Here is a 13533-nt window from a genome sequence, read left to right as displayed (position 1 = left end):
ACGCCGTGTGAACGGTGTAGGCCAGTAGCGCTGTCTTGTTTTTTGCCAGTTGCCTCACCGGGCACAACAGATGACGAGCAGTCGGCCATGTTTTAGCTGTCTACTGCCATGGCAATAGTTGATCCGCAACCACGTGATGACAATTGTCCAATGACAATTGTCTCGCCAATTGTCATCGTGTAAACGCGGCTTAAGGAAGGCAGAGGCAGCTAAAGAAGCTAAAAGAAAGTGCAAACTATTAAAGAATGACAATCAAGTTGCGGTATGCTTTGATTTACAAACATCTGATATGACAAATTTAAAGGCCTATTATTTGCGCTAAATATGGACATACAATTTGAAAATTCAGAACTTAACAAGTAGAACCGCCCACATGTTCATGTGGCACGGAGAACAGGCAGGTAGGGGCTGCCAGCAGATAGCTTCTTGTTTGTTAAAATTCGTTTAGAGTTTGAAATACATCTCTGTCTCATATAAATATCTATCTCATTTAAATAATAATAAAACCACTGGAGACCGGCCCTGGCAAGGTACGGTTAAGTTGTACTGATATCGTACTCCTAGTTTTTAATAAAAACAAGTGGTTTTATTAAATAGTTTTTTTAAAATTAAAGTGTTTATCTACTAGATACTATCACGTAAGTCATCTATACGTAATTATTATTTTATTATTGTGAAAAGAAAACGTCAAATAATAAATATACACTACCGTACAATCATTTTGTGAGGTTAGCTGCTATAAGTAGCTTATAGTAGCATGCGATTGGTTTTTCATTTACCAGAGTCAGAGTAAGGCCTTCGCCACAGCAGCTTAAAATGACTTCACACAATGTAAACACACCTGCCGATCTAACCAGTCCAGTAAATCAACGTTCGAATATCACAAACAGTTATGCTTCAGCCGCTTCACATTCTTTTCCGAGTAAGAACCAAGCAATTGTATTTAGTTGTATCGATAATGCTAAACTGCAGGATTATCTCATTCCTTTGGGTACAATCATCAACCCAAAAAATATTATTTTTTCATCTAGATTATCTCATAATAGAATCTGCATGTATTTGGCAAACAAAACCGTAGTAGATAACTTCATGACACAACATGGCTCTATAGAAGTACTCGGCGAAGTTGTAACAGCACGAAGACTTGTCTCTCCAGCAGAAAGACTAGTCTTTTATGGAGTCTGCCCGTCAATTCCTCATCAAGTATTAGTTGAAGAATTACAGAATATCGGTTTAAAGCTTATTTCCCCAATAACATTTCTGAAAATTAGCTCGACTCTTCCCGAATATAGTCACATATTGAGCTTTCGGAGACAAGTTTATATAAGCCCTATAACATCACCAATTCCAGATTCTATTCTAATAAATTTCGACCAAACACCTTACCGCATATTTTTGTCACAAGGTACACTCACCTGCTTTATTTGCAAAAATGCAGGACACATATCATCCCAATGCAAAACCAGTTCAGTAACGGAATCAACTCATATTGAGTCAAACAATGAAGTACCAAATCAAACAGCTTCAACAAGTATACTACACAAGGTACCAAACACCCAGCAGTCATCAAGTTATCCATTATCAAATCCGAGCATATCACCTACACCTACAAATCTCCACAACAAAGAAACTACTAATACTCCTACTCATAGCAACACTTTTAATCAACCTCCTTCAGCGGCAATACCGTTTTCACAAACTTCGGAAGCAATATTTTCCAATCTATCAGCTCCTTTTCCATTAGATACAACTGCAGAAAATTCTAATAAAACTGATACATCACCACAATTTTTTGAAACAACCATTTCAACCAATCTTACAAATAAAACTACAAGCTCGACTTCTGTCACTACCAATGAGTTTGCTCCAGTACTTCCAAATGTAATAAAGCCACATCATCTAAGTGAAAACTCTAATAGCAATTGCGGAAACGCAAGTTCTTCCATAAAACGCAGTATTGGTGAGATCGACACGCCTCCTTCAGATTCAGCAATTTCATCAGAAAATCTGTTTGCAAAACCCAAACTCTCTAAACCAAAAAAACCACGCTCATCTAAAGTCCAATCTACACGGGAAACTCTTGAAAATTTCATTGATAATCATACCCCACCATTCGTTTTAAATTTCCACCAATTGTCCTAACTGATTGATAATGTCCAAGGATCCCCCGACACTATTAGCGTCGTAAAAGAATTTACAACTGATATGGCTAGTTTACTCCATCTTTTACAAAGCAGCTATCAATATGCAAATGATAGATCTACAAAAAGCAAGTTTACAAAACTTCAAAAGAAACTACACAACCACTTAGGGAAAGAAATTTCTGACTTAGATAGTGATTTTTCTGTAGACAATTGTTCAGTATCATCTAACTCTCAGGTGTGAGGTTCCCTCACACGTCGGAATAACAGGAAATGAAGAAGCTGACAGGATTGCACGAGAGGCAATTTTAAGTGATTTGTCGGAGCCGATATACAAGTGTGTTTCCAGTGACTTAAAAGCTTATTTTAAAAAGTGTTGTGTTTGTGGCGAAATGAGTGGTCTCAAACTAATTCCAATTTAAATAAAATCAAAAATAATGTGTCTCAGTGGTTTCCATCGTCGCGCAATAGACGAGAACAAATTGCGGTTGCGCGTTTACGTCTAGGACATACCAGATTAACGCACTCCTACCTTTTCACAAAGAAAAATCCACCTATATGTAATCAGTGTAACGTCCGATTAACAGTCGAACACTTTTTAACAATTTGTAGTAAATATGACCAAGAAAGACAGCGCTACAAGATCCACTCGCTCTACCACAGGCTTTAGGTCAAAACTGTTCCTGTGACAATATAGTGAATTATCTTAGATCCATAAACATTTTGTATAATCTGTAGGTGTTTAACTTTGTTATTTATATTTTGTTCCGTCGCTAATAACCTTTTGGTGGATGCGACATCTTTTTCTAATAAAAAAAAAAATAAAAATAAAACCACTTATGTATTTTTGTGAACATTGAGCATTTTCATTCTCACAAAATGCATGAGAAGTAAAGGGAACTAAGAACCTTCTTTGTTTAGAATGACCCAAACACTAAAAAAAAAACTTTGTCCGGTCCGAAACGAGTGGGGGTCCTTTTTGAGTAAGATTGTACAAAAAAAAAAGAATCAGAATATTTTCCTAGCAGATGCGCAGTAGATTCGAAGACTATAAAAGATTCAGTGAAAAATACCTTAGTCTTAACTATTGTTTTTTTTTAAGAACAAACACACGCTATGGCTAGATTAGCTTTCAATTAAGTTAGAGTAATAAAGAAGTACCTATTCTCCATAATAAAGTCATCTTTAACAAAACAAAACAATTTGTTACATTGGTATTTTAAGGCAGATTTTGAAGATAAAAATCAAACAGTTAAAAATATAACATATTTTAATTAAAACTGTAGGGTATTTCGATTAAATATAGTAATAAAAATAAATATAGTGATTATTATTTACTTTGTTACTGGTTGTATGACGAAAGTTCTACGGCATTAAAAAAATGTGCGCGTACTGAGCATTTACGAAAATTAAAACAATATAGACAGGAAGGTCTCATAATAATGTATTGCAATAATACCTACATCACCAGTTTTCATACGGTACCGAGACGTGGGAAGTATACAAAAATGAACGTTTCGGATCTCCAGTGTCCAAAAGAAATCGTCTCATAATCTTACATGCTGGAGATGCATCAGAATTGCTCCCTAATGTATTAAATATATTTACATCAGGAAATAAAACGGGCGGACACTACGAAATGAATTGGAAAATTTTTACATGATGGTATAAATAATATATTTTATTCCTAACACTCCAAAAGATGCATTTGAGTGCTGAAAAATGCCTCCTTTGATAATAAACTGATGGACTGATAGTCAAAAATACTATTTATGCATTGTTTTAAAACTAAAATGTTTACCAGGGTTGGCTAAACTGCGAATCGCGAGCCATATCCGGCTCTTTGAAAATTTGTGTGCAATATTTAGAAGGACAAATATGTTTTTTAATATTTATTTCTGGAAGTATACATTAAAATATTCTTATTATTTCACAGGTTCTCTAAGTTTGCTGGAAGTCGTGGCAATCAATTTAGGTTTAGGCCTATCATAACCTATGTTACTCTATGGGGCATTAATGAATTAAGTGGTCTTTATCATATTGCGGAATACTTATCTAGATTCTTCTTACAGCATGTCACAGGTTCTCTAAGTTTGCTGGAAGTCGTGGCAATCAATTTAGGTTTAGACCTATCATAACCTATGTTACTCTATGGGGCATTAATGAATTAAGTGGTCTTTATCATATTGCGGAATACTTATCTAGATTCTTCTTACAGCATGTCACAGGTTCTCTAAGTTTGCTGGAAGTCGTGGCAATCAATTTAGGTTTAGGCCTATCATAACCTATGTTACTCTATGGGGCATTAATGAATTAAGTGGTCTTTATCATATTGCGGAATACTTATCTAGATTCTTCTTATAGCATGTCACATGTTCTCTAAGTTTACTGGAAGACGTGGAAATCAATTTAGGTTTAGACCTATCATATTCCACATATGTTCGATGGGTGACAAATCAGTTAATCTTAATAGCCACTCCAAAGTCTCTATACCAGATTCTTGTATGAACTCCATAGTTTACCGGGCAATATGAGTTCTTGCGTTATCGTGTTGAAGGATCGCATTTGGAATGGTTTGTAAGTAGGGATGTAAAACCCGTTGCAGTACCTTACCAATATATCGTCGAGCCATCAGAGTATCCTTAATACTAGAGAGAACTATAGGTGATCTAGTCTAGTATGACCCCAAAAATACAGCACCTCATACATAATACTGGATTGTCTTGCTGTATGACGTTTAACAGCCAACTTGAAAGCGCAGCACTTTCAGGTAGAGAGCGCTTGGTAATGTTTAGCTAGCTTGTTATTTTTGTTGTTGTTGAGCTGTAGCTAATTGTATGACAGGGTCCCTCATTATCAACATCCTGCAATAGACATCCTACATGCTGTCTCGTCCAGAGCCAGATATATGCGTGTCCTGGTGGTCTCCAGGCAGCGATTTTAAACCTACTGCCAGGTGTCATTTTTTCTTCCACAACTGTCGTCTTTGCTATCCTTTGGGCATTGGTGTTCCTAATTTCTAGAAAGCATCTAAAGCATTCCTAAAGTCAGAGAACCTGACAGAAAAACTGACAAAAACTCCCAGAGATCATTTTTACGTTAGCTTCTTTGCTTTAGGCTTTTTTCATTATGTATTTGCTTTTTCCGTCTTTCACATCACTGTATTGCCCCAGTCACCTTATCCGATGTCTCTATCTGTCATATGTACGTTTTTCATCTTATAGCAGGTATTTCCCTCCGTCTTCTTCCCGTCGGGTTCTAGTACAATACTTATTTTGGTTACGTGTACTCTGGCATCCTTTATACATACATATACCACTGCAAAGTTCTGTTTTCCAACTTTTTTGTAATTAAACTTTCTACACACCCATTTTGTTTCATAACATATCTTAAAGTCTCCCGAGCCCCCAGATAATACCATACTGATCATTAACCAATGCATTACTGGTACTAGGAACACAGGACCGTTTATTTATACTGTCGATGGTGATGGTGACGCGGTTTGTGTGGAGGTTGGCGTGGGTTACCGTTGTGATTGGCGCGGGGGTTGGCGCGAACATTTCTGACAGTAGGTCATCTGGCGGGTATACCGGCATCTCTTTTATTGAGACAATTTGGCCTTTTTAAATTTCTATGGCTTCTGAAAGTTGTTTATTATGTTAATTTTTAAACCAATGATACAAATTTAGATTAAAACAAGACAGACGTACATTTTTGCTCGGATAGCTTTGATGAAAATAATTGTGGATCGCTCGTTCTTATTATTATATCTAGATTTAAGGCTCACACTCACTCTCAGATGGTGAAAATTCACTCATCCCAGATACCTACGGTATCAAAAGGATTGAGATCTTGTGGTACTCTTTCCGTGTTATCTAGCTCTAGGTAGGGGATGTTAAGAGTAGTACAGCTTTCTTTCAATTCTATCAAATTCACCACTATCCTTCAAATTCACTCAGACGCAGCTATTTTATGTTTTCCAGGAGGTTTTTTGGAATAGCACCAGTAGTAGATAGGATAAAAGGTACTGTCTGTCTCCTTTCCAGTCTTCATTGTCTCCTTATTTGTATTTCTAGATCTCCAGATTATTATATTTTCATCTTTTATTATAACAACATAAAAGATACTACACTTTCAGGTATATACTACAAAGAATGAAAATAACCTGACAGAATATTTTCTTTCCAAATATTTGAAAATTTCAAAGGTTCAAAATTATGAACATTTTCCAGTGCCCAATATTTTCTTTGTCATTATCACGTACTTATTGGATTAACATTTGTAATACTCGTTCGTTGGAAAATTGAATAGAATAAATATAAAAACCTCAGGCGAAAAACTCCTTTATTCCTTAATATTTTACTGGCATCTCGCGGAGATATGAATAATTCCTTGAGAAATAGAAAGGCGATGAAATACGAGAGTTTGTGCTTAGTGAACGACACAACTTACATTGATACCTGACACTGTGCAAGTGAAGCTAATAGTGAAGAGTTAAATCGTCCAAAAGGAGTTTAAAGGCACAGAGAAAATCTAAGACTTTAGCGGGACTAATCGATAAACGAGTCCGTTCGTCGTTACACCGTAAAAATATTCCTTGTGTTTTTTAAAATAAAGTTTATTTTATTTTAGGAATTGTATATTGTGAATTTTTTTATTGACATTTACCTGCTTCATAGCGTAGGTAACTTGACTGACATTGACAAAGATACAATCGTATTACATTTCATTACTTGAATTCACAGTTGTATTACAATGGATACAGAAAATATTAAATAGTGGTACAATTAATAGTTATAAATATCTAAACTACATTTTTTGTTCTAAATTTTCTGTCAAAGTATCGTTTACTAAAGTAGTCCAGGGAAATAAGCTAGCAAATAAAACGATTTGACCTAATGGCGGTAGCGGTGAGAATAAAAGTCCAGAATGCTGCCAACTAAAAAATCCGAACTGCCCTCATTGTCAGATTACACACCCAGCGTAGTCGACCAGGTGTCCCAAAAGGCAGGAGATTCCAGCCGCCCACCAGGATGCCAAACCTCTTCTTGCTGAAAGGAGGTTTCCTCCCGCAATATTGACAGCAGATGTGAAATTGCTAATCCTATTCACCACCACCCTTCTGCTGACGATTCTCCCTGTCCGTATGGGAGACGATCAGCAGGTATACATTTAATCTAACCAACACAATGTTCCGTCACTCAGTAGTGCACACATCTAAAAACAATAAGGTCGAAATGACCTTCGTTCTAACTAACAAATTGTCATATTCGACTATGTAATAGATACGGTCAACTGCACGGGTTTGAAACAACCTAGACAGGATGATGCAATTTGCTTCTTATTTAAAATAACCTAAACCACCAAAAAGTGATAGCAGAGGCTTGTTTTTAAATTTGGTTTATCCAAAAAGTGTGATCGAATCTTGTTTTTTGTTGTATCAAATGTTCAAAATTAAGCAAATGAAATGAAAAAAATTGTGGCTCGAACGTCAGCAGAAAATAAAAAAAATGCGATGTATTTCTTTAAATAAATAAAAATAATTATACATACTGCTACTTTCCATGTTGTTTAAAAACATTTGAACGAGTTTGAGGCAAAAATGTAAGCAAAAAGGAACAACAAGTGCATTGGTTTACAAATTGTAGAATAATGATACAACCTAACCTCAAAATATAATTTCCTGCTAAAAATCTCTAGGCAAAACTCACTTACGACGCCGACAACGCATAAGAAGTTTTATATTGACATCTGTATGGAACATATATGCCCCTATAGTAATCTGAATGTTTTTATTGTTATTCTTCTTCTTGATGTGCCTATCCGTTACGAATATTGGCGATCATCATGGCAATCTTTATCCTATCTGCAGCAGCGCGGAAAAGCTGCACAGATGTTGTATTGAACCAGATTCTGAGGTTCTTTAACCAAGATGTTCTTCTTCTTCCTGGACCTCGTTTTCCAAATATTTTTCCTTGCAGGATGGCTTTAAGGAGAGTATATCTGGATTCATTTCGCATAATATGTCCAAAGAACTGTAACTTTCGAGATTTGATGGTGGTCAGTACCTCTTGGTTCATATTCATTCTTCTGAGGACCTCCTCATTTGTGACTCGGTGAGGCCACGGGATCTTAAGCATTCTCCGATATAGCCACGTCTCAAATGCCTCCAGTTTGCTGCACATGTCTTCGTTAAAGATCCACGATTCAACACCATAAAAAAGGACAGAGAAGACGTAGCATCGCAGCATTCTTACTTTTGTATCAAGAGAGAGGTTGTGACTCTTGAAGAAGGCCCCCATCCGATTGAAGGTGGATCTAACTTTTCCGATGCGTGGTCGAATCTCCTGGTTGTTGGTCCATTCTTCATTTATTATGGTGCCGAGGTAGTTGTAGTGCGCACTACAACTTATTGTTATTAATATTGTGTAATTAGATAAGTGAATTTTTGCTGGGATCTATATAACCAGTTAGTAGAAAAGGGTTAAAAGTACCCGTACATTTTCTTGTAACATAAGAAAAAATTAAATTGAAACTAAGAATCGAAGAATCGAATATAGTCTCTTTGTCTCGTATATTCCAGACTGTTGCCGCTCTCTGTATATTAGAGTTATACGTTGCGTTTTCACAACCGTAGTCGTTAACAGTTTAACACATATTAATAACGGTGCAATTTTTAATTTCAAAAATTAATCTGAGCATTCCCACAAATTTAATACTCATAGTAAAATTTAAATATTTCCTAAATAAATTTCCATTTTTATGCCAATTTCTAGCTTACTGACGGCGCGGTTTAGCCAAATTAATCGAACAATGGATGAAACAATTTTAACAAAACAAAACATTTGGATGTGCTGTCACAAACGGATTTAAAAGTATTTATTTAGTATTAATGAGAGTATCGATTTCAGCATTTGTTTCATAAATTTTGCCGCTTTAGTTTATAGTAATAAGTTTATAACCTTACATGGTTTCAGTTTACTAATGAACGGAATTAAAATTTGAAGGTGTATTGATGGCATATTTAAGAAAATAGAATCCTACGAATTATAACTCCACCGACGTATGCTGCTAATTTCACAAAGCAAGTACAAAAGTTGTGCCCCCTTTATAAACAAAAGGGGGGTTTACACAAAGAATGATATTAAAGTCCGGACTTAAGTCTGGTAGAGGTATCTTGGTCGGGGTTCGACAGGGCTAGACTACAGAAGATAAACAAGTGAGATGAAGAAAAAAAAACACGAAAGAGAAGAGAATTTTTTGCACCACCCTATTTTTGAAACGAATAGGGAAACCTAGTAAATCAGAGAATGGGCAGAAAATAAGATAAGAACGATAACGGGAAAGATACGAAGTGACGAGAACGGAAAGATAATAAGAAAAAAAAACAATATGAGAAAGATACAGATGGTTACTATACGGGAACAAAATATTACATTATATATAACAATTATATCACGCGGTAAGCAATAACAATAAGACATAATATACAGTCCACATATGTACATAAATTAATAAAGTTATGCAATAAATCATACCTCAAAGAGAAAATGTCAAATATGGTAAAACACCTAATCACTACTTATGTGTTGAAATAAAAGAATACAGATTGGCTCTGAGAGTGTTATATTGGTAACTCAAAATAGGTAAGGTTGAACAGAATTAATTATAGATTATATGTTATATGTCCACAAAAGGTAATATACGTAAATAATTATATACAGTGTGGATACTAAGTCTTACCCCCCCTAGTGAACTCCGTTATTTAAGACAAAGATGAAAAACGCTCGGACCCGTCAATTTTTATTTTAATAGAGGTATTTTATAACATAAAAAAAATTGTCACCCCTTTCATCCCCTTCACTTGACAGCTACCCCCTCAGATTTTTTAAATGGCAATGGGGGTCGTGCGATATCACACTTTACTTTAACTTTAAGGATCTGTTTGTTAATAACGATTTATTGTTTGGAGATACACTTTGCGATACAACAATACAAAAGTAGGTACACTGGTTTTGCTTTAATATGGGACATTCGGTATAACAAAATTTATTTAATTTTTATTCTTGAACGTTTATACCGAATAATTTTTTTGCAGAATAAATACTTTTGTGTCGTTAAAATTTTTTAAATAATCTAGTTGGCGTGTATAGTTTTTGACAACTGTCATAAAAACCAAGCAATTAGCACTGTTGATTGTAAAGAATATTGACAAGAACTTGAGATTTGGTGAGCTTTAGTAGTAAACTGTAAATTTTTAGTATTAAAAATTCAAAACAATCAAAATGGCACCACCTCGTAGATTAGTAGACAAATAGTAGCAATTTTAATATTTAGCGAAGCAGGCCGTAACTACCATGAAGCTGTGAGAATATTTAATGAACGTTTTCCGAATCGTCCAATTGATCGACATTACTATAGACTACTTGTCACCAAATTTTGTGAAACTGGTTCTGTCGAAAACAAGAAACGGGATGGTAGAAACAAGATTTCTGAGGAAAAGCAAGTAGATATTTTGTCCCAATTTATAGTAAATCCATCCAGTTCAACTAGAAATGTTGCTCGCGAATGCAAAATATGTCACAGGACTGTCTTAAACATTTAAAAAAAGCAAAAATTTCATCCCTATAAGATGAAAATGGTGCACGAATTGACAGAGGATGATCCAGATCGACGACTGCAATATTGTGAAAGTATGGATAATAATATTTCACAAGATCCAACTTATTTAAGACATATTTGTTTTTCCGATAAAGCTACATTCTATTTAAATGGTCATGTACATCGACAAAATGTAAGATATTGGTCTGACGAAAACCCTCTATTGTTTCGAGAGTGTCATACTCAATTTCCCACTAAATTAAATGTTTGGGCAGGTATACTAGGGGATCACATTATAGGCCCTTTTTTTATCGAAGGCAATTTAACGGGGGAAAGCTATCTTAATCTATTGGAAACACAAATAATTCCTGCAATTCATGATGTGCTTAGAAACAATCCAGGTGAATTCACCCAAGATATTATTTTCCAGCAAGATGGAGCTCCGTCTCATTACGATGCTGGCGTTTAAAATTTTTTAAATAATTTGTATCCGAGAAGATGGATTGGACGTCGTGGATTCATTGAATGGCCACCAAGATCACCAGATCTTAATCCTCTAGATTTTTACCTATGGGGTTACCTTAAATCCAAACTGTATGGGAGCCAGTTGACGACAGTTGATGAACTCCGTCAAAGAATAATCGAAGAATGTGATAGGATTGATATGCAAACCCTACAAAGGGTTAGGCAGGCAACGAAACAAAGAATCTACTTCTGCCAGGAAGTAAATGGAGAACATTTCGAGTATCTCCTGCAGTAATTTAAGTTTTCTTTAGGGTAATTTGCCAGTTCCTTTAATTTTAAAGATGTAATTTAATACATTATTTTTTGTATATTTTATTTTAAATAAAACCATTATGCCATACAAAATTTCAAACTTATACATTTTTGAATTCTTCTTTTCAAACCCTTTCCAACAAACTATCTCACGACCCCATTGCTATTTAAAAAATCTGAGGGGGTAGCTATCAAGTGAAGGGGATGAAAGGGGTGACAATTTTTTTATGTTATAAAATACTTCTATTAAAATAAAAATTGACGGGTCCGAGCGTTTTTCATCTTTGTCTTAAATAACGGAGTTCACTAGGGGGAGTAAGACTTAATATTCACACTGTATAAAAAATGTATGCTATAAATGCCAAATATAACTGTAAATATGATATCCTCAAGAGATTGAAAAGAAATGATTGAAAATTAATTAAATGAATCGTTACTTTAAAAATTATTCTGAAATCTATGAATTATGATCTATGAAATCTATGTTAAAGAAATTAATAAATTTAAAAATTGTTACACCTTGAGGACATGTAATCAAATTAAGTGATTATCATATTTTTTGTTAAACTAAACGGTAAAAGCATTTAAATATGGGTAAGCAAAAGAGATAAATATGTACATATAAATTCATCAGCAAATTTGACCATACGTATAATATGAATAGTCCTTTCTCACAGAAAAATAAAGTATGGAAATATTATAAATCACTTACAACGGGATTTAGTATCTCTGCTTGTAAAACTCTCGGCTTTTGGGTCAAATAAAAGAAAAAAATAAAATTTACTTACAGGTTCATATTGACACGTGTCTGAAAGGTATGTTCTCAGGTAAGGATGCAGTAGTTGTGAACTGGCGCTAATTCGGCGGTTGTGTCAACAGAAACACGCACAGTGTCATATATAATACAGTGGCAGGACGATATCTAGCCAACTCAACGGCCAGACATATGCAGCAGTAGAATGTATGATGTAAGATGCAATAGGCAATATGCAAATTACAATATTTCGGATACAAGATACAATACGATATGCGAAGTAGGATGTATGAAGGCAAACAGAAGTCACATCAAGTCTATAATTCATAAAAAAATCGAAATTAGCAGAACAGTTACAGGACATGATCTGAATAAATGACTTAGCGCCAAGTGGTGCAAATCCGTTACGGATGTTAGCTACTAGCATGGCAATTCTAACTTTATTAACCGCAGCTCGAAATAGTCCTGAAGTGGTCAAGGAAAACCATTTTCGTAAGTTTTGGAGCCAAGATATTCTTTTTCTTCCTGGTTCCCTCTTTCCGTAGACCTTTCCCTGTAATATAAGTTGCAGCAGGTTATATCTATGATCCTTTGGCATTATATGTCCAAGATATTCTAGCTTGCGCTGTTTCACTGTGGATATACATAATTTCACATGTTTTATCCATCCGACGTAGAACCTCAATGTTTGTTATTCGGTCCACCCAGGAGATTCTCAGTATCTGTTTATAACACCACATCTCAAACGCCTCGAGTTTTCCCATGGATGCCTCGGTTAGTGTCCATGATTCAACCCCATAGAGCAGCATTGTAAACACGTAGCATCTCAATAAACGGATATTCGTTTTTAAAGGTAGGTCGTGGCTCTTAAATATCTTGCTCATTCTGACAAATGCTGACCTGGCTTTTTCAAATATTTGTTTTATCTTAACTGAGTGGTCCCATTGGTCGTTTATAGTGGTTCCTAAATAGTAGTAACGGGGCACTTGGAGTATTTGTTGGCGATCTACCAGTAATTGACTAGGTGGAATATGCTTCTTACTGATGACCATTTACTTTGTTTTCTTGATGTTAAAATCAAGCCCGTATTCTTGATTGATTTTCCACAATTGCGTTACTAGTGTCTGTAAACCATCTAAACTGTCTGCAAAGAGGATGGTGTCGTCTGCATATCTAATGTTATTCAGGCGCTCACCATTTATGAGAATACCCTCTTCGATATGCTCTAAGGCCTGGTTTATGACGTATTCCGAATAGACG

At 35.3% G+C, this 13533-nt stretch overlaps 1 protein-coding gene across 1 annotated transcript; it reads left to right on the top strand.

The window, feature by feature from the left end:
- The first annotated feature begins 10779 nt into the window (after window positions 1–10779).
- On the top strand, window positions 10780–11211 carry LOC140451657 (uncharacterized). Its single transcript, XM_072545502.1, has one exon. It carries the CDS (start codon window positions 10780–10782, stop codon window positions 11209–11211), a length of 432 nt encoding a protein of 143 aa, XP_072401603.1.
- The last annotated feature ends 2322 nt before the right edge of the window (window positions 11212–13533 follow it).

The sequence above is a fragment of the Diabrotica undecimpunctata genome, chromosome 10 (genome assembly GCF_040954645.1).
Source record: "Diabrotica undecimpunctata isolate CICGRU chromosome 10, icDiaUnde3, whole genome shotgun sequence".
Classification (NCBI taxonomy): Eukaryota; Metazoa; Arthropoda; class Insecta; order Coleoptera; family Chrysomelidae; genus Diabrotica; species Diabrotica undecimpunctata.
Note: the sequence above shows the minus strand (reverse complement) of the source record. Positions and strands in the feature narration are given on the sequence as shown.

Excerpts from the sequence above, each read along its gene's own strand:
- LOC140451657 (XM_072545502.1), top strand. The coding sequence starts at position 10,780 with ATGGTGCACGAATTGACAGAGGATGATCCAGATCGACGACTGCAATAT.